Source organism: Lynx canadensis, chromosome A1 (assembly GCF_007474595.2).
Source record: "Lynx canadensis isolate LIC74 chromosome A1, mLynCan4.pri.v2, whole genome shotgun sequence".
Classification (NCBI taxonomy): domain Eukaryota; kingdom Metazoa; phylum Chordata; class Mammalia; order Carnivora; family Felidae; genus Lynx; species Lynx canadensis.
Genome location: NC_044303.2, coordinates 140,028,701 through 140,055,905, shown reverse-complemented (window position 1 = coordinate 140,055,905; position 27,205 = coordinate 140,028,701). Strand labels below are relative to the sequence as shown.

General features: G+C 35.0%; 1 protein-coding gene and 1 non-coding gene across 3 annotated transcripts in view; both read left to right on the top strand.

The window, feature by feature from the left end:
• Positions 1 to 27,205, top strand: part of CERT1 (ceramide transporter 1) — a 103,635-nt gene that overhangs the window by 27,483 nt on the left and 48,947 nt on the right. For both annotated transcript variants that reach the window (XM_030323246.1, XM_030323237.1), the window contains exon 3: positions 9,025 to 9,141. In XM_030323246.1, the coding sequence (XP_030179106.1) occupies positions 9,025 to 9,141 (117 nt within the window). The remainder of the gene's footprint in view (positions 1 to 9,024; positions 9,142 to 27,205) is intronic.
• Positions 1,656 to 1,846, top strand: LOC115526995. The gene has a single exon (XR_003972824.1). It is a non-coding gene; the product is annotated as a U2 spliceosomal RNA (small nuclear RNA).

Below are 27,205 nucleotides of genomic sequence, written 5' to 3'. Positions count from 1 at the left end.
TTAGTGAGGAGATAATCCAGAAAAAAAGAGCCAGAGAAAGGGAACCCCAAATGTAAAACTCGGTCCAAATTTGTACCTGACCTTTCATTTGTGTGTGCACAGGCCAGACTGAAAGTACTGTAAACTGAGACCCTAGCTGCTGCCCATTGAACACATGACAGAATTAGCAGTTTGGGCCTGAGCATGTTAATTGCCTGCTGAAACAAAACAGAATTTTTCAGAGTAAAACAGAATCCAGAGTTCACAACCTAACATTCACAGTTTTCAGGGTCAACTCAAAATTATTCAAGATACAAAAAGCCAGGAAATTACAGCACATTCTCAAGGGAAAAAACATGAACCAAGGCCAAATTCAAGATGAGCAAGATGAATTATCTGATAGGGATTTTAAAGCAGGTTGTATGTTTGTGCGAGGTAAAAGAAAATAGGCTTGTAATGAATGAAAAGGTAGACCATTTCAGCAGAGAAAAAGAAAACATAGAACCGATGGGAATTTTAGAACCATGAAGAATGATATCTGAAATAAAAACCATTCACTGTCTGGAATTTATAGTAGAGATGACAGAAAATAATTAGGATTTTGAATATACATCAAAAGAAGTCATTTTTTTTTTAACGTTTATTCATTTTTGAGAGGCAGGGGAAGGACAAAGAGAGGGGAAGACACCGAGACCAAAACAGGCTCCAGGCTCCGAGCTATCAGTACAGAGCCTGATGTGGGGCTTAAATTCACAAGCCATGAGATCATGACCTGAGCCAAAGTCAAATGCTTAATTCACTAAGCCACTTAGGCACCCCCAAGTAGTCATTCTTAACCCAATTTTTATTTTGTTTTGTTTTATTTTAAATGAGCAGAATTAAATGGGTTTTAGGAGTCTTCGGAGAGAAAAGAAAGTGAAAAAATATTTGAAGAAATTATAGTAAAACTTTCCAAATTTGGTGAAGAATATAAATTTATATATTTGAGAAGCTCAACCGACAATAGGACAGATTGAAACCGGATACATCATAGTCAAACTGTTGAAAACCAAAGATAAAAAATCCTGAACTTAGCTATAGAAAAATGACACATAAATGGGGACATTCAAACTACTGTATACTTCTCCTTAGAGATCATGGAGGCTAGAAGACATCTTATAATGGATTCAGTGAAGATACTCTTCAAAAATGAAGTGAAATAAAGATATTTTTAGATAAAGGAAAACTAAGAGAACTTGTGGGCAGACGACCTGTGCTACAAGAGATGCTAAGGGAACTTTTTCAAGCTGGAGAGAAATACACCAGAGGTAAACAGATCTTTAGGAACTAATGAAGAACATCAGAAAAAGTGAATATGTGTTGGTAATTATAGGGTTATTTTTTCCCTTTTAATGCTTTTAAGATACAGAAAATCTGAATAAGCCAGATCTAAAAACCTGAACTTAATAGCTTCCTACCAAGAAAACCTGTCCACATGATTTCCCTGGTATGTTGTTTAATACATCCAAAGAAATAGTTCCAATCTTATACAAACTCTTTCCTACACTTTCCTACACAGCGTAGCTGTGAAACCTAAACCTGATGAAGACATCACAAGAATATTAGAGCTCTATGGTAGACATAGATACCATATTCTTTTATAAAATATTAGCAAATCAATAGTAGAAGAATTATGTATAACTTCTCAGCCTTTTGGCTAAGATTATGTGTAGTATCTATTCTTATCAGTTTAATATTTGATACATCCTCTATCTACGGACAATATAGTAAATGGATTTTTGGAGCAGGGAGATGGAATAGGAGGTTCTTCCATCCACTCCACACATCGACCTTGTATTGCAGTTCCTCCAGGCATGTTGCACTGCCTGCACCCTCAGGACAAAAACAAAAAAGTGGATTATATATAATGAACAAACAAATGTACTTTATCTTAGGAATTAGAGGTTAATTTAATGTAGCAAATCAATCATTATAATTCACCAGTTTTTTAATTTTATTTAAAGCCAAGTTGGTTAACATATACTGTAATAATGGTTTCAGTAGAATCTAGTGATTCATCACTTACATATAACACCCACTGCTCATCCCAACAAGTGCCCTCCCTAATGCCCATCACCCATTTAGCCCACCCTCACCTAATACCCCTCCAGCAACCCTGTTTGTTCTCTGTATTTAAGAGTCTCTTGTGGTTTGCTTGCCTCTTTTTATATTACTTTTCCTTCCCTTCCCTGTGTTCATCTATTTTGTTTCTTAAATTCTACATATGAGTGAAATCATACAATATTTATCTTTCACTGACTGTCTTATTTTGCTTAGCATAATAAATTCTAGTTCCACCCATGTTGTTGCAAATGGCAAGATTTCATTTTTTTATTCCATTGTATAGTAAAACCTTGGATTGTGAGTGACTTGTTCTGCAAGTGTTCCACAAGACAGGCAAACATTTTTAATAAATTTTAACTTGATAAATGAACAATGTCTTGCAATACAAGTAGTACGTGACTGACATCACATGATCACAAATGAACCAGTGGTTCTTCTTTTTCTCTCTCTCTCCCTCTCCCTCTCTCTCTCTCTCTCTCTCTCTCGCTGTTGAATTGTGGGTGATGGTCTCCCATGCTTGGATACTCCGTCTCAGGCCACGGTGTTTGACAGAAATCAGTGATTTCCCAGTACGTTGGAAGACGCCCACAAATGGCACTAGTGTAGTTTTTGTCACTTCAAAGCACCTGTGGACAGTCCTTTGCTTTTCCATACAAGAGTAAGCTTAGAAATGCTTTACTTCATTTTAGTCAGGCTGCCTGCAGATATAGACCCTTTCCTTTGTTGCTGTAACTGTAATTGCCAGTTACATTAAATACGGTATTTGACAAGAGTATATTAATACTGTAGTGTAGTCAACATCTGTGCAAGCATATACAGTGGCCCCCAGGAAGAAAAAGATTCCATTGAGCCAACAAATAGCAGTGATTCTGTTAGTGATACTGAAAGTTGTCCTCCTCTCTCTTGTCTCCCTCACACCAGCCATGAAGGTTTTCAAAGGTAAGTGCAGGTTAATTTGTCTATTTTTCTCTATATTTTGTTTTATATTACAATATTGTCATCATTTTTTATGGGTATTTTTGGGTTGTAGAACGAATCATCTGAGTTTCCATTATTTCTTGTGGGGAAATTCACTTTGATATGCAAGTGCTTTGGATTACAAGCATGTTTCCTGAACAAATTATGCTCACAAACTAAGGTTTTATACCACATCTTTATCCATTCATCAGTCAATGGACATTTGGGCTCTTTCCATAATTTGGCTTTTGTTGATAGCACTGCTATAAACATTGGGGTGCATGTGCCCCTTCAGATAATACCTGATAGTGCAAATGCTGGGTCATAGGGTAGCTCTATTTAAAAATTTGTTTTGTTTTTTCAGAGAGAGAGAAAGCATGAGCAGGAAAGGGATAGAGAGAGGGGAGAGAGAATCCCAAGCAGCCTCTATGCCATCATTGTGGAACCCAGTCCAGGGCTTGATCTCACAAACCATGAGAGCATGTCCTGAGCCCAAATCCAGTTGGACACTTAACCAACTGAGCCTCCCAGGTGCTCCTATTTTTAATTATTTGAGGAACCTCCATACTTTTTTCCAGAGTAGCTGCATCAGTTTGCATTCCCACCAGCAGTGCAAAAGTATTCTCCTTTCTCCCTATCCTCGCCAACATCTATTGTTTCTTGAGTTGTTAATTTTAGTCATTCTGACAGGTTTGAGGTGGTATCTCATTGTTTCCTGATTTGTATTTCCCTGATGTAATACACCATTTTAACAAACTAAAGACAAAAATTCATAACAAATTTCAATAGATCAAAAAGGTTTTGACAAAATCCTAATACTCATTTAAATTGAAAAAAAAATTCTTAGGGAACTAGAAGTAGAAAGGAACATCAGCCTAATGAAGCGCATCTACAAAAACACATAGTTTAACATCATGCTCAATGGTGAAATATTTTATGCTTTTCTCCCAAGATTAGGGTCAGGGCAAGAATGTATGTGCCCTTATCACTTCAGTTTTAACATTGTATTGGTCATCCTAGTCATTTCAGTATGGCAAGAAAAAAGATCTAAAAGGGCATAAAGATCAGAAAGCCAGAAGAAAAACTTTGCAGTAGCATCAAGGTTTTGTAGTTATTTTTAGGTGTAAAATAGGTGTTTTAGGTGTTGGAAGTACTAAGTGAATTTTGCAAAATCATAGAATGTACGGTTAATATACAATTATGAGATCTATTATATACCATAAGCAGTGAAATTTGAAAAACAATTCCATGTACAGTAACATAACAAGACTTAGGAATCAGTCCTGCATTATGGATTGGACATGTATAATACAGGCTACGTGAGATTATTGAGAGAAATTAAAGAAGACATGAATAACTGGAGAAATGTCCATGGATTAGAAGGCTCAGTATTGTTAAGAGGTCACACCTTTCCATATTAATCTATAGAAAAATCTATGGAATTCCTGCAACCTGGTACTAAATGTCCTTGGAAATACAATGTGAAATGCAAACTACCTAGATTAGCCCAAATAAGTTTTAAAAGGGGAGTAGAGTTTGAAGACATACACTACATGATTTCAAGACTGATTATTGGGCAGCAATAATTTGGTGTTGGGAGTAAGAATAGACTTCTTTTTTTTTTTTTTTTTAAGGATTTTATTTTTAAGTAATCTCTACACCCAGCGCGGGGCTCAAACTTACAACCCCCAGATCAAGAGTTGCATGCTCTACTGACTGAGCCAGCCAGGTGCCCCAAGAGTAGACATATAGGTCAATGGAACAGAACAGAGTCCAGAAGTAAACCCAAGCAAGGATGAGGAGTAACTGGACTTTGATAGGCTGCTGGTGAGAATGTAAAATGATACAACTAATTTTTGGCAGTTCCTTAAATATATAGTTACTTTATAAGCCAGGCATTCCACTCTAGGTCAAGAGAAGTGAAAATGTATGTCCCTACAAAGATATGAATTTTCACAACAAATTTATTCAGAATAACCAAGAAGTGAAAGCAATTGTCCATCAACAAGTAAATAAATAAGCAATATGAAGTTCACTAAAATTTTAGTTGACTTTGAGTTTCTATGTCTTCTTACACTCTGTCCACTGAGTTTAACCTTTCAGATAGTCTTTCATTCTACTTGTGCCAGCACCAGAGAAATCTCTTCTAAAGTATCCTGTGGTACTGTTCTAGACTTTTGGGTCTTTTCTATAATGCTGCTTCTGGAATTTTCCTTATTGTCTTCTTGGGAAGTCCCTTGGCTTCTTCTTTTCATGGATCTCAAATACTTCTTGCTTCTCTTTGTTACTCCCTCATTTTACTGATGCATATCTCCCAGGTTTGAAAGATAAATTTTTATTTATCTTCATGGTTTAGAACTTTCATACCAATTAAGTGCCTGGGTGTGAAACCCTTAAATATCATTACTATATGTCTTTTTTCTTGGACTAAATTTTCTCATGGAAGAATCTTCCTATAGACAGAAGAGGAGAGTGTGAGTGCTAGGTTTCTGGGAGTCAAGTAGGGGAAAGATCTTTAGTATAAATACTTTCTGATTTGCTTTTTTTTCCCTTTCCCTACACCCCACACCCACTGCTGTGTAAGACTGTCCCTACTTCTTACACCTGTCTCATACCATCTCTCTGAGGGCCAAGGGTGGGGCTTCTAACACTGTACAGTGGTAGGTGAGTAGTCACCAATGCTTGGGATTCCAGGGATCTAGTTTACCTTTTAATGACTCTTGGTCAGTTTTGTTTTCAGCTCCACCCTTGCCTTTACCTTTATGGCTACCTGATGCTTCCAGTTCCCTTGCTTTTCCATAATTGCATACAAACTGGCTTGATTCTTTTGCCTTCTTTTTTCTTGTAGATGTTTAATTTTCAGTTTTTTTCAAGCCTGCTGAGTCAGTTACCGCATTCTACTTTTAAATTTTGTTGAAAACTTTTCTTTTTTTTTTTCTTTGTGGATTTATGCCTCTTGTTCCTATAAGGTTATTTTGGCAGATAATGGATGCTTTGGGCTAAATGTTTGTGTCCTCCCCAATCTCATGTGTTGAAGCCTTAATTCTCATTGTGATAGTAATCAGAGGTGGGGCAGGGCCTTTGGGAGATAATTGGGTTTAGATGAGGTCATGACACTGAAGTCTACATGATGACATTGGCATCCTTATGAGGGGATGAAGGGACCAGAGAGCTCTCCTTCTCCACATGAGGACACAGCTAGAAGGCAACCATCTGCAAACCAGAAAGAGGGCCCTGACAAACACCCCACCATGCTGGCACTGATCTGGACTTGTAGCCTCCAGAACTGTGAGAAATTTCTGTTTAAGCTACCCACTTTATGGTTTTTGTGTTATAGAATCCCAAAGAACTAAGACAAACCAAGACAGGTATAAGTGCCATTTTACTTTTTGGTATATTTTCTGTCCTTAACAATGAATGTTGACATGGTAAAGTATGGGGTCCGCCTACATTTTCCTTGATGTTTTCCTTTCTGATGTTGGCTTTCTTCTATTGCGTGCATTCTCAGTGGGGGCACAGCTTGGTTTTGGGGAGAGTGAGATAAACTCACTAGTGTTAATTGCAATTGTGTTTGAATGAAGCAATTATTGATTATATGTTGGGAGGTGTTGTATGTGTGTTGAGACAATATATAAGCTCGGTTGCTTAGACTTCAATTTATTCTCTTTTGGGGGGGGTACTGCCACATTTAAAAAAAATTTTTTTAATGTTTATTTATTTTTGAGAGAGAGAGAGAGAGAGAGGGTGTGTCTGCGGGGGAAGAGCAGAGAAGGAGACACAGAATCTGAAACAGGCTTCAGGCTCTGCGCTGTCAGTACAGAGCCTGATACAGGGCTCGAACTTGCAAACCACGAGATCATGACCTGAGATGAAAATGGACGCTTAGTTGATGGAGCCCCAGGCACCTCTAGACTTCAATTTATTCTCTTAAACACATTCTCTTAAGAAGTTCGTAATTTTCTTTATTATATAGATCTAGCTTCCCTCACTTTTTCGCATTTTGGGAATTCTGTGTTCACAGACTATATATTATCTGACAATTGGTGCGTCCCTCTTTTCTACCACCTGCCTGTCAGATTGCTGATGGTAGAACTGGCTAACTGTACATTTTCTGTCAACTACCACCTCTGTGTATAGGTATCAAGATACTGCATCTCATAGTAAGTTTTCGAATTCTTTAATTCCACCTTCTAGATTATCATTTTATTCCATTTCTCTGTAACTCTATTAAAAGCTTGACATTTTTCTGCATTTCTAAACTTTGAAAGAGGGAGACGAGATCATAATTGGTATACTTTGGCAGATTTAGGAATTTGGCAAATCTTAAACACTGACTTCAGATTTTACTAAGTCACTCATATCCAGAGGAAGGCTAGCAGTGAGTTTCTCTTTTCAGGAATATTTTAATTGTGGCATTGTACTCATTGGAAGATTGTAAGCAAGTTTTGAAGATGTCAAAGAGGGAGGAAAACCATTTGATGGAGAAACTAGTGAATTTTGAACTAATAGGATCTTATTTTCTAAAGCTTTAAGGATGTTAAGCCCAATACAAACTGTAAAACATTTTGAGGAATGGTAGCTGGAAATAGAATGATTGATTGTGAAGTGAAAGTTTAAAAACTTCTGGCCTATTTAGAACAGTAGACCTAATCAGTTAAATTATTTACTTGGTTCTTCAGATAGCGTGTATTCTTCCCTTCCTCCAAGAAACTTTTTTTAGGAACTGAATTCCATTCTTAAGACTTGAATGTTTGGCATTTCATTAAATTTCCAGTAATCATTGTATTTATTATTGTTAAGTATTTTTTTTATGTGTTTCTGTATTCTTAATTACTGAAGCAGGGTATGCATTGTCTTGTTTTTTTCTTTTTCTTCTTTCTAGTATATTCTACCTCCCACCACAGTCTGAACTATGATGTCTAGCATATAGTGATTCAGAAAATACTTAATTTATATCCTTTAGCTAGTCAGAACCATGATTTGTTGTATTAATCTTAAAAGAGAAACTGTTTCATAATCTAAAGGACATTGTAGAGTTCAAATGTTTTTCCTAAACAAACACATAAGGTGATAAAAGATTGATACTGTTAAAGGGAGGAAAGAACAAACAAACCTTAGAAATACAATATGTAGATTCTGTTTATCAAATAAGTTAATTATTACATTGGGCAGGGAGAACTTTTTCCCCTCTATAGATAAAATTGTTCACAGGAGAAGAAATTGATTGACTCTCAATACTCTGGTAAAAGAAGAGGTGGTATATGTGATGGGGTCCTGTCATATTTGAATTCATTTACTGGACAAAAGTCAAGGATATAAAATATTCATTTTAAAGAATGTGAAAGACTGAACCAAATAATTGATATTTTTATGAGATGTTTACATTTTGATAGAGACAATCTCCTCTATCTAATAGAGGTCTGATGTAATATTTATTTTATTTTTCTTTTCATTCAAAACTCTCCTGGCTGTTACTATCAAAGATATTTAAAAAGCTAGAAGTTAATTTGAAATACTTGAGGGCAAATGTTAACATTATTTTGTCACAGAATGTGAAAATATTTTATCACATTGAATGAAATACAACTATTCATGATGAGCATTTACTTTTGAATGACAGAGACAGGGGAAAAAGTAGTAAATATCATCCCTAAAACTTGGCCTATTTTGTGTGTGTGCTTTTGGTGGCATTCCCACTAGTTAAGCTAATTGGAAGCAGTTGATGAAAATATTAGCTCCGTTCTTTTTTTAAATATATTTACGTATCAACTCATTTATAAGAATAGTGAATGAAACTTAGTTTTTGGTAACTATGCTCTTGTTGTGCTCTTTATGTGAGACGTCTTCAAAAAAAGTTATTTGAGTAGAAACAAAAGAATAACAGGCGTCTTGCAACAGCCAGAATGTATATGTTTGTTTTTGCTATAGGGTGTAACACTTCTAAGAATATAACTAGCTTTTCATTTTCTACTGTTTTCTCCACAGCCTCATGATTTTGATGAATGTCGATTTGATATTAGTGTAAATGATAGCGTTTGGTATCTTCGTGCTCAGGATCCAGATCACAGACAACAATGGATAGATGCCATCGAACAGCACAAGGTAGGGTCTCCAATGTTTATCCATCCATGAAGGATTAAGCAAGAGACTGGTAGTAACTCTTTTAAAAAGTTTTTAAATGTAACGTGTTATTGAAAAGTTGAACAATATTTGAGTGGTAAAGATTAAAGCAGTACGGGTGTAAATTTTTTTTAATTTTTTAATTTTTACTTTTGAGAGAGAGAGAGAGAGTGTGTGAGCAGGAGAGGGTCAGAGAGAGACGAAGACACAGAATCTGAAGCAGGCTCCAGGCTCCGAGCTGCCAGCACAGAGCCCGATGCCGGACTCGAACTCACAAACCATGAGATCATGACCTGAGCCGAAGTCAGACGCTTACAGGCGTCCCTATAAATTTTTGAACTAATTTTATTTCTAACACTTGAGTTGTTCTGAAGCAATTTGCTACAACAAATATTTTTATTTATTTTTTGAAGATCTAATTGACTTTGTTAAACAATACATGAGTCGGGTAGCACCCCATCTAGCAAGTTGAGAGGCACCCCAACAAATGTGTTTAATTGTTAATTAAAAAAAATATGCCTTTTTAAAAATAAAACATATTCTTGATTTTTATACTTAGGATTTGCTTCATAGTTAATGCCTCTTTTATGATCTGGATAAAAGGACTTTTGAAATAATATTGGGTATAAAACCCTAATATTTAGAAACTTACATGTTAATTTTTGCAGTCCTCTATAGCTGTTTGGGTAAATTCATAGTGTAAATATTTGTAAATCACTTAATTTTTGTAAATAAGAATCCATCTAATAATAAACCTTTAGAAAGCCTTTCTTATGTAAATGTATAAGCCACATTGTAATTTAAAGCTGTGAATAATAATTGGTAAGTAGACTAAGTAGATATTAATAAATCTGCAGCATTAGTGAATTCAGTATATTATGATAAAACAAGGAATAGGGAAAGGTATAAATTCACGATGCTATTCCTGAGCGTGACTTAAGAGAACTTTGTGCTTTGCATACTTGTCTGTACTTGTTTATTTGGGTTTCACAGAGTTGTAGTTGAAACACCTGTTTTGGTCACTTAACAGATGCAAAACATGCACACATACAACATGCACACACACATAAACAAGAAGAACCTGTCTGATTTGAGGTACGACAGGCATTCTTTTTGGTATGAATCATGCATTAGCTTTTATTTCTTGATTATTGATTATAAATTTTTCCTGGCATAAAGAAAATTGGCTGTAATGCCCATTTCTTTCCTCTCTGTTTTAGCTTTAGTTGAAAACTGGTTTAAAATTTTGTGTGTTGGGGTGCCTGGCTGGGTCAGTCCAAAGAATCTGCTACTCTTGATCTCGAAGTTGTGAGTGCAAGCCCCAAGTTACGTGTAGAGATCATTTCAAAATAAAATCTTAGGGGCACCTGGGTGGCTCAGTCAGTTGGGCATCCGACTTCTGCTGAGGTCATGATCTCACCGTTTGTGAATTCGAGCTCCGTGTCAGGCTCTGTGCTGACAGCTCAGAGCCTGGAACCTGCTTCGGATTCTATGTCTCTTTCTCTCTCTCTGCCCCTCCCTGCCTCCTACTCTGTCTCTCTCTGTCTCTCTCTGTCTCTCAAAAATAAATAAATGTAAAAAAAATAAAATAAAATCTTAAAATCGTGTGAATGTTGGTTATTATATTATTCAGAAAAGAGTCTAAAAATTGAAAAAATGGCTAATAGTTTTCTATTATATAAAAAAGAGGTGAGCTAAAATCCCAGAATCTGAATGCTTTGAATCCAGGCTGACCTCGATTCAAACACTACATCCTGTGCTGTGTATGACATATGTGACTTTTGGCATGATAATTTACCTCTTCTTGGTGTGTATAAGTAATACATGAAATAATATATGTAAGATTACTTACCAGAGTGGCTGATATATTTTCTCATTTATGACAGTAAAAAAGAAAGGGCTTTATAGAGTGACAACTAAATTTACTAAATTATACCTGTTGTTTTTGACTGAAGTATTCTACATTCAGTGAGAGTTGCTAAATGTGTGTGCACATAAAGAGAGTAGCGTGGTTTGTGTATTTAATCAGGGCCAACCCTTTTACTAATGATTAAAGATATCATTTAGTAGAACTAATTTCTATATTTTTAACTGAGATGACTTTTAAAAGCTTAATCAGTTGATTAACTGATTAGTTGATTATAGGGATTTTTGTTTTCTGTTTTAAGCATATCTCATTTTGCTTGTTTTTCTTAGTAAAGCTGAACCTGAATTCTTTGCAGGTTCCCATTTTGTATTTTCTCCACAAGAAGGATGCATAAAGCATATATTTCTTCCGTATCATTGATTTCTTTGCATCATTGAACAATGGATAGGTTTAATCTGAGTTTTATTAGTGCAGTGTGACTTAAGCTGAGATAACAGATTTTTGGTGAACTTTAAGTTTTTAGAAAAAAGATTCAGCAGCAAGATTTCAGATACATTATGCAGACTTTTTCTTCCTGATTTCTAAAAATAGTTTATTCATAGACAAGGAGAAATCATTGTTAATTATAATTTTTATTAATAATTATTTAAGTGTAGGGGAGCCTGATGGCTCAGTCGATTAAGCATCGTCCTACCCTTGATTTCAGCTAAGGTCCTGACCTCAGTCAGGGTCGTGAGATCAAGACCCTGTCTGGCTCCACACTGGGTGTGGTGCCTGCTTAAGATCCTTTCTCTCCCTCTCCCTTTGCCCCTCCCATGCTTGTGCTCTTTCTCTAAAAATAAATAAATAAATAAATAAATAAATAAATAAGCAAGCAAGCATATATATATATAATTTTTTAATATAAAATATGTGATATATGCCAACTAAGCAACATATCAATGAAAATTTAAATTGAATATGAATTCCAAAAATAAATTGTTTGAGTTAGTAAACTAATAGGAGGGAAAAAATTCAAATGGTATCTCCAAACATAACAGCAAATTTTTTTTGGTTTCTTGTTGTTTTTTTCTGTAGACCAGAAACAGGGAGGTAGTGAGGATATATTTCCTAATTCATTCTTCAGTATTACTAAAGAATATTACATATTGGAACCTAAATTTAGTAATTTTACTATTTTAGCATGCATTGTTATATTGATACTCAAAATTAATATCAAATTGTTAAAGCATGTTGATGATGATAGGAGCTACTACTTATTGAGGATCACCCGAGTATTCATGATTGCATTATGTACTCATGTGCTTTATATTCTCCCTGCTCGTCTGATAGGTGAGGGAAGTGTTGTGTTACAGTAGAGAAGATGGAGGTTTAGATTAAATTTAAGTAACTTGCATGAGACTCTACTACCTTTTAGTTCTTGGATGCTTAGGATTCAATTTTATGTTGATTCTGCTTTCACTCAGTTCCATTGGTAGACTGAGTATTTGGAAATCATTCCCATAAGCTCACTTCCTGCAGATTAGATCCGTTTATCATTTGAGTTCTACTGCCATATATATGCAAGACAAATACGAATTCATCTTTCTGCCCATGGGCTCTCAAAAAGAGCATTGTATTATTTGGTTACTGTTTGAGCAGTGGATTCTGGGGTCTGACAGATATGGGATTGAATCTTGGCACTACTGCTTATACTATATAATAACTGTGTGACCTTGACAAGTTACTTAGTGGAGGAAAGATGACAGTATGCTGTATATATCCCTTCCCCCTCACATCACCCTCCCCACCCGCACAAAAACAAAACAAAATGATCAAGCAAGCAAAGTAGCCTAGTCATGATAAACCAAGAGTACTTCAGAATTGATAAATTCCCATCATTCCAGCTCATTCAGTTCAATTTACAGTTAATTCCTCATTTCACCACCTGCCCTTGTGAGGACACAGAACACTTGGAAGAGTGGGCCTTTTTCTCTTCTGATGTCATCAGATGGCCCTTCATTGCCTTTTCTTGCTATTGGGCCTCTGTTAGGGCTTTCCTGACAGGCTTTAGTAATTTTTAATATCTGGAAGATATTAAAGGTTTCTGTTCCTTCCTTCCCAGGTAGCCCTTTTACTCTTTATAATAACTGTGTATCAATCCATTTCACACACGTGCACACACACACACACATACACACGCTCACATACACCAAAAATTCTTACAGGACTTCTTCAGCAATGTGGTGGTGATAGCTAACAGTTTTGAGGATTAATGTGTGTCAGATATGGTGATAAACATTATACACGTTATCTCATTTTACTCTCATAGTCTTGTAAGATTCTTATGCTACTTTTATAGATTAAGAAATTGAAACAAATTAAGTAACTTGTCCAAGGTCAAGTTGCTAATCAGTGAAGGAGCCACAGCATTCAGGTCCAGGTCTATCTGACCTGAGCACCAGTTTTTTAGCCAACAAGCACATCTGCCATCCTTATAAGTATGTATTTATGTAGAATATATTTTGTTGACTTAAATCATTGGGCTTCTTGAATCACAGTATTCCCATAGTTTTTATATGTTCTTCATATCTCTTGTGTGTATTTTAGACCATAAGCTCCCCTAAAGACTCAAATACACAACTTTGTAGGAATCAGCAAAGCATTGAGCACATAAATTTTCCAGTTGAAACAATTTACAGTATTGTAAAACAAATTTTGTGGGGGAAATTTGGAATTTTTGAAGTTGTTTTTCTTTCATTCTTCATGATTGATCTTAGAATAGAAATCCATTACGTTCTATATTCTCTGCTATTGTTTTGTTCTCCTTGGTATTCATTTCAGAATAACTTGCTTACTAGAAGAAAAGTTTAAGAAAGATGATTCTGTGATTTAAATGCTCTCATTATATTGGAAGTTAGTTGCATAATTCGGTGTGACATTAGACAGTAGCCCCTGTGGAAGAAAGATATTCCTGAGTTCATTCTTATATTCGAAGAATCTACTTTGGTTTAAAGTATACCAAGGGGCATACGTATACCAGACCAGTAATTTTATTTTGCAATAGTGTGGAGTATTATGCAATAGTGTGCAATATTGTGTGGAGTCCATTCATATTCTGCATTTCTTCGTAAGATTTGAGACACTACTAAATAAAATGATTTTTAAAGACAAAGTTTTTTTGTAATTTTTTTAATCTCTTGGCCATCTCTCATATTGTCTTGAGGTCAAGTGAGATGGTGTTCATGAAAATTATTTGAAGACTAAAAGCTGTATGAAGGTAAAGATAAGGTGTTATTTTTATTTGGATTAAACATTTTTCTAATATGGATGGTCTATTATCAAAGGGCCTCTGTGAACATTTTCTGCATAATCAGCTTCTCAAAGAAATGTGATAAGCTGTCTGTTGATGGTATTATCTAAAAGAGTCATAGGATTATTCCTAGGATCTTCTACAATTGCAATAAATATGATTTTAACTAAACAGTTTCTTACTGTGAAATGAGTATACTGCCCCACCGTACCACCCCACACCTCAAAAAAACTAGTAGGAAGGCTCCCCTGGCACTAGCAGATTTAACAATCATATTGAAAAAGTTACGCTTTTTGGCTCAGATAGAGTTTGTTTGTGGTAGTCATGACATTCCTTTATTTCCATAAGGGAAAAACCTTAATAGATCTGAAATGTTGGTGATCAGGGGCCACACAGACTTTTCCCACATTTTGGAAATTATCCAAAACATGAGGAGTCATAGGAAGATACATAGTTAAGCAGGAAGAATCCAAATGGTAATGATTATACAGATGTTCATTTCTGTAGTGGGAATCTGCATGTAGGCAGTTCCATAATTTAATGTTTGCTGATTTATTCCTATGCTTTTGTGAAGGCCCACTAATTCATATCTGAAGTTCTGTTGAATACTTTCAGAAGAAAGGCTTATTCTTAGTCTGAGAAGTTTAGGGATTTCCGAGGAAATTAGATGGAAGACAATTTTTGAAAAGAACTTACACATTTTACTTGAAATGAGATGGAGTATGAAAAAAATTTCTTACCAAAATGTGCTCATGGTTGAGCCACCTAAATGATACCCAAGACTCCCTTTGAAGATCTCTTAGAAACTGTGTTGCTGTTTGGCATAATTAAATAATATTTCATGTACGGTCTCATGGTCAGCTTGATTTTGGTGCTTTTTCTCTATCTTTAGGAGCAGTTTCTGCTTATTTGAAATTTTACTTTCTTTTGTCTTAAATTTGACATACGCTTATTAGGAAACTATTTAAAAATAGCTAGATGACAGAATACACCTGTTCTTAGCACTTCTTAAATACCAAGGTCATGTAAAGCCATACTATCTCTGCCATATTTAATGAACTATAATAGTGGAAAAAGTTCTTAACAGATACTGGAGATTCTATACTTGTCTGCTTTATAAATGATTATCATATAAACCTAGCTTTGCATTTTGAATCTGATCTACTTGGCAAAGGCTTAAGAGTGCAAATGTAACTTTTTAACGACTATTTTTGGTTTTGTTTTGTTTTTATTTATTTAAGTAATCTCTACACCCAACATGGGGCTTGAACTCATGACCCCAAGGTGAAGAGTTGGACACTTTTCTGAATGAGCCAGTCACGCACCCGTGGTGTATTCTTTATATAAGTAATTTCGTGAGATTGGTGGATTACTAGTTCTCCATTTACCTGTTTGCATCATACCATAGTGATGGAATAAGATGGAATCAAATTTTACTTTTCTCTTAACATTCAAAAGTTTTAATTTTTGAGAGAAGTGCAAATTTAGCAGCTGCTGAAGTAGTCAAAGGTCTGTCATTTTCTCGTATAAGCTGTAGAAAAACCCAAGTGGTTGGGATCACAACTGAACTACAAAGAACTAGCAGAGGAAGTTCCTTATGTCGGGATGCCTGGATGGCTCAGTCAGTTAAGCGTCGGCTCTTGACTTTGGCTCAGGTCATGATCTCACAGTTTGTGAGTTCAAGCCCCACATCGGTCCCTGTGCTGGCTGTACACAAAGGCTGCTTGGGGATTCTCTCTCCCTCTCTCTGCCCCTCCCCCAGTCATGAGCTCTGTTCTCTGTCAAAATGAATAAATAAACTTAAAAAATTTTTAAAAAAAGTTCCTTATGTCTCTGGATTAAGGTCAAGACTTTGGTCAGTTCCTACCAGTGAGTTAATCGCTAAATTGCTTGCAGTGATAATCCATACATGGTTAATAATTTTTTTAACACCTAAATGTAGATACTACCAGCCAGCACTTCTGAGGTTTGAGGTGAAATCAAGGAAAACAAACTACCAACCCTCTTAAATATTCTTAGTGTTCTGGAATAAAAAATAACTTAATTGCCAAGGGCTTTCAAAATAACTTTGTAAGGTTTTGTTACCTAGAATTTTTGAAAGCTGAATTCACCTCAGCTGCCATTTGCAGTTTGCATTTCCATATGACGGAATTCTAAATATTGATTTCTAAATATTCAGTAAAGTATATCATACAGAAAAGAGGGAATGTCATTAGCTTAGAATTTTCAGCCATGCTCTTTTAATTGTGGAAGGTGTTTATATTTTACCTAGATGGTAAAAGAGGAATCAGAGGATTTTACATCAGGGAAAAAAGAAGATATTTAGGCAGCTAATCACATTAACTGTGTAGCTAGTTGAGATCTAGCTTGACAACATTTATGTCAAAAAGACAGGGAGAGCCCTGCAAATCAGTAAGAAGAGTTTACAGTTCAATTTAACAAAAATAGTTGGGGCACCTGGGTGGCTCAGTCAGTGAAGCATCTGACTCTTGATTTCAGCTCAGGTCCTGATCTCAACAATTCATAGATTCAACCCTGCATTGGTTTCTGTGCAGAACCTGCTTGAGCTTTTCTATCTCTGCCCCTTCCCTGCTTGTGTTTTCTCTCTCTCTCTCTCTCTCTCTCTCTCTCTCTCTTTCTCTCTCAAAATAAGTAAACTTAAAAAATAATATCCAAAAGACTGGAACTGGCATTTCATAAAACAGGATATTCAAATGGATAATAAACATGTGAAAAGGTCCTCTATGCCATTAGTTATCAGGGAAATGCACATCCGCCAGGCAGGGTGACCTTAAACAACAACAATAATAATAATAAATAAATAAAAAGAAAAAAGGACTTAATACTAAGTGTTGGTGAGGATGTAGAGTAACAGGTGTAAATTGGTGCAGACACTTTGGGAGACTTTTGTAGCATCTGCTAAAGCTGAACATAGTTGTCCAGATCAGATAAATACTGAAAATTTGAAAAGATCCCATAGGTATTGACCATAGGTCCATTCATTTTAATTAAGTTTTTTAAGTTACAGGAAATAAGGTCAACTCATGTTAACCTGGAGAAATGAGAATATTGCCATGAACCAAGAAAAATTAGAATGCCCTGCCTACAAAGAAAATTGGATCTGTATACTTTAACTCTGAGTGCTCTTATTCACAAAACTGTTACTGTCCCATCACCTGTTCCCCACCTATAGTTAATGTAGCTTAGTTTTCAGTCTGTTCTTCTCCCTCTTTCATAGTTCCTGTTTATTCATAACTTTTGTTCTCCCATCCTACTCTTAGTTTCTTTTTGTTGGTTTGTCATGACCTTTTCCTGTTTGGCTTCTCTTTGGCTTCAGCTCCTACTCCTAACTGCCCGAATCTCTTGACATTCCTCAAAGTAAATATCTTAAATAAATCTGATTGCCTCTTCACTCTAGGTTTCTAGGAACTGGCCACTCTTGGTCCATTTATAATTAATTGCATATTTACATGTGCTTTGGGTAGGGTGGGATTGATTGGCAGATATACACACATAATATTCTGAAACTGTAATCTATAATTTTGTATGGCATTTACCAAATTTGCAAGTTTTTATAATGCTTGCCGCATACTTACTACTAACAATTTACATAAATACTATTAACTTTTCAGCTTTTTCTTCTATCCTTTATTAGTCTCTAATTTGCTTTGAAAATGTTTCTTTAGATAAGAAAGACTAAAGGAGTCAGTTAATATAGAGTTCAGTAACTTCTATATCATTACTGTAGAAAATATTAAAATGAGACTTTATGCTACAAAAGTTATTTTTTACAGTGTTTCAATATTATATTTGAATTTTTATTTAATCAGGAGGGAAGATTTCTGACAGTTACCAAGACAGATTGGATTCTGTTCTTTCTGTGTTTGATGTAGAAAAGTAATAGTGGGTGGCATGGCTCACGCATATTGACATCAGTGAAAACTTCTCTGATTTTACTTGCTGAATATATTGGACATTATCTGGGAGAAAATATTTCTTAAAAAATCAAAGAACACAAAACTGCTCTTTTCATTAAATAAATCCTTTTAGCTAATAGCCTAAAAAAGATTTGCTTATGTTGTCATCTTTATTGTCTGGTAGATATTCTGGATTGGTTTGGAATTGAAGGATGAAGTATAGCTTTGGGTTAGAAACAATAAGAATAGGTAGCAAAGTAAATGAATATCCTAGCTGAAAACATTTTTGTCAGTGTTTAGTCACAGAACGTCCATGTCCTTGACAGACCAGGTATGATCATTGGTAGGAATGCTTTTATCACTGTTCATTTTCTAGTCCCTTTTTCTTTTCAGACGCATCCCTTTGGTCTGTAGAGGGATAAAGGAGTAATTATGTACTGTCATCATTTAATTCAAGTCTTTAAAAATCATTCCTGAGAATAGTTCTGTTGATTAGATTTTATTGTCCCACTCTGGTTTTTAAAAGTAATACTTAATCATTACAAGGAAAAAAAATACAAAACTACCTTCTATGTTTACATCCCATGCCCTCACCAAAGCCTTACGGAGATAAAGTTTCTATCCTGTTTTCCTTTCCATCTAGTACAATTTTCTTCTTACAATATAGCTTTGTTAGTGTTTTAATGTACTGTAATTTTAGTATATATTTCATATTATTAGGCCTCTAGATTTTTTTGGTTTTTGCATTTAGTATTTACTGCCTTCCTACATAAAGCATTTTTCTGCAGGTTAGTTGTGTTTTTATAATAGTTTCTGAGAGGTAGAATTGCTAGGTTTAAGGATATGAGCACTTTTGATATCTGTTGTCAAAAGTGCTTTCAGAAAGGATTGCACTAATGTACATTCCATGTGTAGAATTCGTGGGTATTCATTTCACTGCAACTTTACCAGTATTATTAGTTTTTTGACCCTTTTTAAATGAGATACATTAAAAATGTGTTCTGTGACTTTATTTTTTGTGTTTATTTTTGTAGAAGTGATACTTGATTACTATAAATACTTCAAACAATATGGACAATACTGAAAACTACAAAAAAGAAAATGAATATTTAGGCCATTTAGAAATGACCACTATTCATTCTTCAGATACTTCCTTTGCATGTACAGACTTACATTTGTACTTAAATGATAATATACTGTTTTGTTGCTTTTCCTCCACCCAGGAATAAGTTATGTGTATTTTTTCGTGTTTGATATAGATCTAGATTTCTCCCTTAACCCCTAAGAAAGGAATGCATACCTTCTTTAGAAAATTTAGGTTTGAGGCCAAAGTTTCAGAATAATAAAGAACATTCATTTGCTTACCATTGTTTTATGTGAATGTATTTCTTTCAGGATCTTTGCAGAGAATTTATGGTTCAGTTTCCTTGGCTAACTATACTCTTAACATTTCAGTAAACCTGCAAATACTTACTAAACATTGAAAATCTGCTTTTTTCTCTTACTGGGACATTTAAGGGAGCTTCAAAAAGTCATTTTGCCACTGTCATCTCTTTGCACTTAGAGAAAAAAAATAGAATTATGACTTCTATATCCTGTGCCTGTGGAACTTCCTTCTGAAAGAAGATATGCAATGACCCTGTTTTCTAGGGCAAACTATAAAATAAGTAGTATTGATAAGTTTGTTACATCTGCTGCTAGCTTCTTTTTTTATTTATTATATTTATTCTCCCCTGTTAAGTGTTTTTGGAGTAGAGATATAAAGGAATATCATTCCTGTGTGAGGGGGGTGAAGAAGAAATATATTAGTTAACATTTATCAAGCACTTATGATATAATATAAATACTATAAAGTATTATTAAAGATTTTTTCATTGTGAAGCACACTTATTTCCTTGTCTATTAATTCAGGTTCCACTATTTCAAAACGGGTGATATCTCCTTACGACAAAGATATGCTAGAACAAAAGACTCCATTACAGCAATTCTGATATAACACATTTTAAATAATGGCCAGTAAATGCTTATGGATACTGATAGTAGTTTAGAGTAATTCTATTTCTCCCTCTAACATTGCCTTATAGGCAATGTATGGACTTGATCTTATGGAAATAGGAAGCCAAATAGGATTTAAAACAGGAAGTAAAGAATCAGACATCTATTTTTAAAGGACTACTCTGGTTATACTAGAGAGGATTTTAAGAGGAACAAGACTTGAAAGTAGTTAGAAAGCTGGAGAATTTATCCAAATGAGTCACGCATTGACCAGAACTAGGGAATAGCAATAGGAAAATAGAAAAAGGGATACATTTGAAAGAAGTAGAAGCAAAGTCTCTGGATATTGAGGCAATATAGCATATAAGTAACATCATGGGCTCTTCAACCTGGAATTAAATCCTGGCTCCCATTTGTGTGACTCTGAAGACAATAAATAAAATCACCTGTAAAATGAGTATACTAATAATACCTATTTCACATAGGCTATGGAAAGAATTAAATGAGATAATGCACTTAAAGTGTTAGCATCATGCCTGGTACAAAGTAAGTATCTTAAATATTAGCTTTTACTGTTGTTGTTACAATTTATCCAAGGTGGCTCTCTGGAATTAATATCTAAAACATGCATTTTTTAGAAAGTTACTCAACTCTCATCAGCCCTCCTCTGAAAGAAAAACAAAAAAGATCTCTCTATCCCTTGGTACTTGTTTTCTAAAACTAGAGTGGAAAAATTATTTAACAGACTTCATTTATACAGCTTCATTTGATAGCTATCTAGTTATTTCTCACCTCCATTTTAATGTCACTGAGAAAAAAAGACAGTTGGACCTCCAGATTCCCTTAAAGGAAGGAGAAAAAAAATTTTTTAAGATAAGTCTGAATTTCAGAGTGTCACAATTGTTTAGAATCATCTTTTGCATCACTGGTTGTGTCAACAGCTTTTGCTACAGAGGAAGTACTTTGTACCTTACTAATTTCCCCTTTAGCTATAAGGATGTGTTATGGAATCTAAAGCCTGAAATTCTAAGTGCAAGAAAGGAAGTTCTAAAGTCAAGAAGAGAGTGTTGTTACCCTCTATTTCTATAGTACCATATTGTATTTGGGCATTTTGGGGGATTGTAATAGGCAGTGTCTTATTTTCTTCTGTTCCTCTAACATTCTTTTTAACACTTAACTAGGGCATGTGATAAGGCCCTGGTTAACTCCTCCAGTCTGATTTCAGTACAACCCTTTGCATGTTTAGATATTTCTGTAAACGAAAGCTCATCTCATGTTCCAGCAGAAGAAAATGCAAAATAAATAACCAGGTTCCATAAATGACCTTCAAATCATTTACTTGATACTGATTTTTATTTTTTTGAGTTCATTTATTTATTTTTGAGGGAGAGAGAGCATGAGCAGGGGAGGGACAGAGAGAGAGAGAGAGAGAGAGAGAGAGAGAGAGAGAATCCCAAGCAGGTTCCACACTGCCAGTGCAGAGCCTGATGCAGGGCTTGAACTCACTAACCACTCACTACCCGTGAAATCATGACCTGAGCTGAAACCAAGATTCAGACACTTAACTGACTGAGCCACCTAGGCACCCTTGATATTGGTTTTTAAATTATGATACAAGAATGGCTAGGATCTGAAAAGAAAAAAGTCTATAGGACTAATCTGAGCAAATGTTCTATTTTCCAGTATTATTTGAGAAAAATATCTTGAGAGTAAGCAAATAGTATTTAGTGGAGGGCTGCTAGGATTTAGGCAGCCAGAATATGTTAAAAATCCTCTGTGGTATCATTTTCTTAATATATTTTAAAATTTCTTTGATTCATGAAGTGCTACAATTCCTGGAAATCAGGGTGGGTTGAACCTCTCTTTATCTGGTACATTAAATTGATGAATTGTGTTACATCTTTCCATCTGGTTCAACAAAAAGGAATTACAGTTGGCCTTACATTTGGCCTCCACTGCATATGTACATTTTTAGCCTAAGTTTTGGTATTTAGGTTTGGCACAGAGAATTATGATCCTAGACTACTCATATCATTTTAAACATTAGAAAATTAAGCCCAAGAAGGTAGTAACTGATTGTGTAGTTGTCTAGTGGTTACAGTGATGCTAGAGCCTTGTCTTCTCTTATCCTGTGTTCTTGTTACTCTGGAGGCCGCTGCTGTTTCAGGGGGGTCCATCAGTGTTTGAAAGTCTAAATGGATGAGATTTTAATATTTACGGACATAAAATTGTTCTGCCAAATTTTCTTATCTCAAATAATATGTTTATGTTGACTTAGACAAGAATAAAACTGTTTCCACTGCAACTTAAATGATATTTTAAATCACAGTCCTTTTGGTTAAATAGTGTCTTGCTTCTCGTGGTTTGCTTTAAAATAGTATTGAAGGTAGATGTGTGGATGTTTATAGCATAGCAAGCTTACTTGGTTTTACTATGGGTTTCAGAATTTTAATTTCTAGAAAATGCTCCATTGTTTTTATATTAATCTTGTATATTCTCTCCGTAATTAAAATGGAAAGAGACAGTGTTGTTGGAGTTAGGGGGAACTTTGACACTAATAACTAGATGGTTTTTGACACCATGAGGAAGTTACTTAATTTGTCTAAATTTCTTTGCTGTGTTTCTTGTTGGAGAGTGTTACTAGGAAAAAGAATGAGCTTTTCAAAAGGCAGGTGCTATTAAAATAAGTCAGCCTTTTTGCTCTGATTTTTAACCACGGCCTTTGGAATCTAGATGGGATGATGAACAGATTGTACAAAATGAGAATATATAAGTTTATCTCCCACATGATTAAGCCAAACCATAAAATTTGTGTCTTTGAGGGAGTTTTCTTTTCAAATCAGTTTTTAGGCATTTCTGGTATTTTATTAAATTCATAACTTTGAACTATATGATTTAATTTATTATGCTTTTAAGTTTTTTCAAAAAGTGAAAATACAGAAGGTAAAGGTACACATAAAGGAATTAGTCTAAACGTTACTATTGTACTTTGACCAGTAGTAACCTCAGTTTTCCAAGTGTACTGCTACTTGGAAAATGCTACTGATTCCATCTAGTGGCCAAAAGAGTGCGTTTTGTTTTTGTTTTGGGACTTTTGTGTGTGTGTGTCGTGTTAATAAAAAGGAATATTATAATAAAGGTGTGATCTCATTGTAGTATTTAAGCAGATATATTGAAAGGAAAATATTCCTATAGTAACTATATATGAATTCTGCATTATTAATTTTAGATAGAATTTTGTGTTTTCAAAATATATATATTGGTGATTAGAGGTTTTAATTAAGCTCAACTTTATATTTCTTGTGGAAAAGTAAGTGACATTAAGAAAAAGCCAGCATGCCTCTGAAGTTTCCCATTCATACCAATGAGATTTTAAAAGCATGTTACAGTTTTTAAGAACATTTAACAGAATATCAGTTGTGACAATAAAGTAATTTTTCCCCATTTCCATCCTTCTTCCCTCACCCCACATCACCTTCAAATAACATACCTTATAAATTCAGGATGAGTATTGCTGCCTTTAAACTGAATATCTTGGGAAGACAAAGGAGATGCCAGGAACGTTGTCCCTTTTCAGAATAGTTTTATAACTTTTTTTAAAATTTTTTTTAATGTTTATTCATTTTTGAAAGACAGAAAGAGTCAGAGCACAAGCATGGGTGGGGCGGAGAGAGAGGGGGACACAGAATCTGAAATAGGCTCCAGGCTCTGAGCTGTCAGCACAGAGCCTGATACAGGACTCCAACTCATATACCGCAAGATCATGACCTGAGCCGAAGTCGGACGCTCAACTGACTGAACCACCCAGGCGCCCCTATAACTTTTCTTTTAGAAACATTTTTAGCACTTATGACCAAATGTTTTTAAAATATTGATATCTTTGGTGATAGATTAGATGTTTTTAGAGAAATCTAAATCAGAGCCACATCACATGAATAAGAAAAGCAGTCAGGCTTAATTATACAGTTTGAAGCTATCCCTTTTTTTTTTTTGCTTTTCACTTTTCATGTATCTAAGAAAGAGAGAACACGAGTGGGGTAAGAGGGACCAAGGGAGAGAGACAGAATCCCAAGCAGGCTCCCAGCTGACAGCTCAGAGCCCGACATAAGGCTTGATCCCATGACCCTGGAATCCTGACCTGAGTCAAAATGAAGAGGTGGATGCTCAACCAACTGAGCCACCCAAGCATCCCTTGAATCTATTCTTTTAAAGTAATGAGAGTGTTCTCTAATTTTTATTCTGTGATTCCCAAAGAGGATTTGATCCATTTTGTGGCTGTCATAAAATTACTCTAAATGCTGTGGTGTATACCATTAAGAATGTTTTATGCAATGTCAGTATCATTGTACAATCACAAGCATTTCCAGAATGACTAGATTTTAAACAGTGAGGATTCATTTGTGTGTGAGTGTGTGTGTGTATTTGTATGTATATTTGTTAAACATTTATCTATATTTAAATTTATCTTAGTGCAGTTATTAACTGAAATAGAGTAACATGAAGCTCCATTGTTTAAATTGAATAACCACGCAATTGCTTAGTATATTTCTTTTTCATTGGAATGATTTTATATAATTCATAATGGAATTTATTTAAGTGAAACTTTATTAGAGGTAGAAATACAGTTACACCAAACTCGCAGCCTCCACATTCATTTACTATCCATTACTTAAAATGTACAACACTATCAATATTGCTACAGTGGAGTCTGTTCTATCACGTCTTAGTTGTGAGGAGATATTACTTGTTTTGAAATAGTGGAACCTGAAAAAATAGACAAGAAGATAAAAGATAAGTTTTATGGTGAAGGTACTTTTAGAAAAACTTTGTTGTGGGGCGCCTGGGTGGCGCAGTCGGTTAAGCGTCCGACTTCAGCCAGGTCACGATCTCGCAGTCCGTGAGTTCGAGCCCCGTGTCAGGCTCTGGGCTGATGGCTCGGAGCCTGGAGCTTGTTTCCGATTCTGTGTCTCCCTCTCTCTCTGCCCCTCCCCGTTCACGCTCTGTCTCTCTCTGTCCCAAAAATAAATAAACGTTGAAAAAAAAAAAAAAAAGAAAAAGAAAAACTTTGTTGTATTTCTATTTTGTTTCAAGATCTTAAAAGAAAAGATCTTTTAAAAATAAGCAGTTTTTACTTCCTCTAAGACCCACTGATAAAATGCAACTGGATGGAGAAGGTAGATTTATTTAAATTTCAAATTGTTTGGTTTTGAATATTTTACAAATAAACATCCAAAATAAGTCAAAAGAGGGTTTTGTGTTTAAACAGGCAATTCAGATTAATTTCTATTTACTAATGAATAACGCATAGTTGTCTGAGATAAGTGACTTTTAGAGTACCTTATATTTTTAGTCTTATAGGTTCCTCTCACTTTTAATTCTAGCCTTCTATATTTATTTATTTGTTTATAAAATGTTTATTTTATTTTTGAGAGAGAGCACAAGGGGAGGGGCAGAGAGAGGAGACTACACAGAATCCAAAGCAGGCTCCAGGCTCTGAGCTGTCAGTGCAGAGCCCAAAGTGTGAGGTCCCACAAATTGTGAGATCGTGACCTGAGCCGAAGTCAGACGCTTAACTGACGGAGCCACCAAGCGCCCCCAGTCTTCTGTATTGAAATTGAATGAAAAACTTTACCAAACCAATACAATTAAAGTGTAGAAACACCACCCTTAGAAAGTTAACATTATTATCAAAAGACAGGAGAAGAAGCTAGAGCCATTTTAGGTAAAGAACCTAGCTTAGGATATTATTTCAAAAGTCTTATTTTTTGTAAACTATATGATTGTTAGAATTCTCTTTTGGTAGGATTCTGTGATATTGAAACAAGCTTACCTTCTTTTATTTTATTAAGGTACAAATTACATTCTTCAAACCTCTCCTTTTTTTTTTTTTTAAACTTTTGAGAGAGCACACTGAGCTAGCTCGTGGTGTCACAACTGTGTAGATCATGACCTGAGCCGATATCAAGAGTTGAAAGCTTAATTGACTAAGCCACCCAGGTGCCTCAAAATGTATCCATTTTAAATGGACAGTTGAGTTTGGACAATTATAACCTGTACCCCCAAATTTTCTTGTGCTTCTTTGTAACCATTTCCTCTCCCCCCCCCCCCCCCCCCGTTCCCTGGCCTATTTTCTTTTGTCATAGATTAGTTTTATCTTCTAAAAAAAATATCAATTTTCTTGAGGTACAATTTTACATAAAGTGCATGTTTTACCCTTTCATGAATAGTTTTCCTGGCACAAAAATACATATTTTGCTTCATCACTAAAACACTGTTTTGCTTTGAGGTATGGAATTGTGTTAGGATGACGTATGTAAATCTTGGAGAAGAGCTTTGATTCCATGCAGTCTTAAGTTTATATGTAATTTCTTAGTAACTTCATAGTTAAGAACATATTACAGTATCTTTCACAGAGTGTTTTATTAATGACCATTATTGAAGTATGATAATTTCACTTTGTGTGGCAACCAGTATATACTGGAAGTTTGAATTTTAAGAGGTTTTCACATGGATAAGTTTCTAGTCTCTTTGCCTAAGGTACTTTTCTCTTTTCCATGAGCTGTTTTACTCTTTTGATTTTGGATTCCTCTTCCTCCTTTCTCATTCTTCCTCCTTTTCCATCTTCTTCCTAGAATAATGAACTTCGGTTAAATGAAGTGATACTGAACTGGAAAATGTTTTGAACTAGTATTAGTATCATTTACATAAAGACAATAACACAAACATTTAATTTAGTAATTAAATCAGTATAAAAACTTAATGTTCTTATACCTAAAAGAATGTTTTTCAGTTAGAATAATGTCTTGGGTAAACCAATAGGTATATAGGAAATGTACTGGATTTTCGGGAGCTAGAGCACAGAGGATGTAAAAATGCCAGTAGAAATGGTTTCTGTAATACATCGTGCTTAATTTTAGTGATTCCTAGTCTTAATCTTGAAAATCAAGTAATCTAAAAACCTTCTAAATGTTGCTA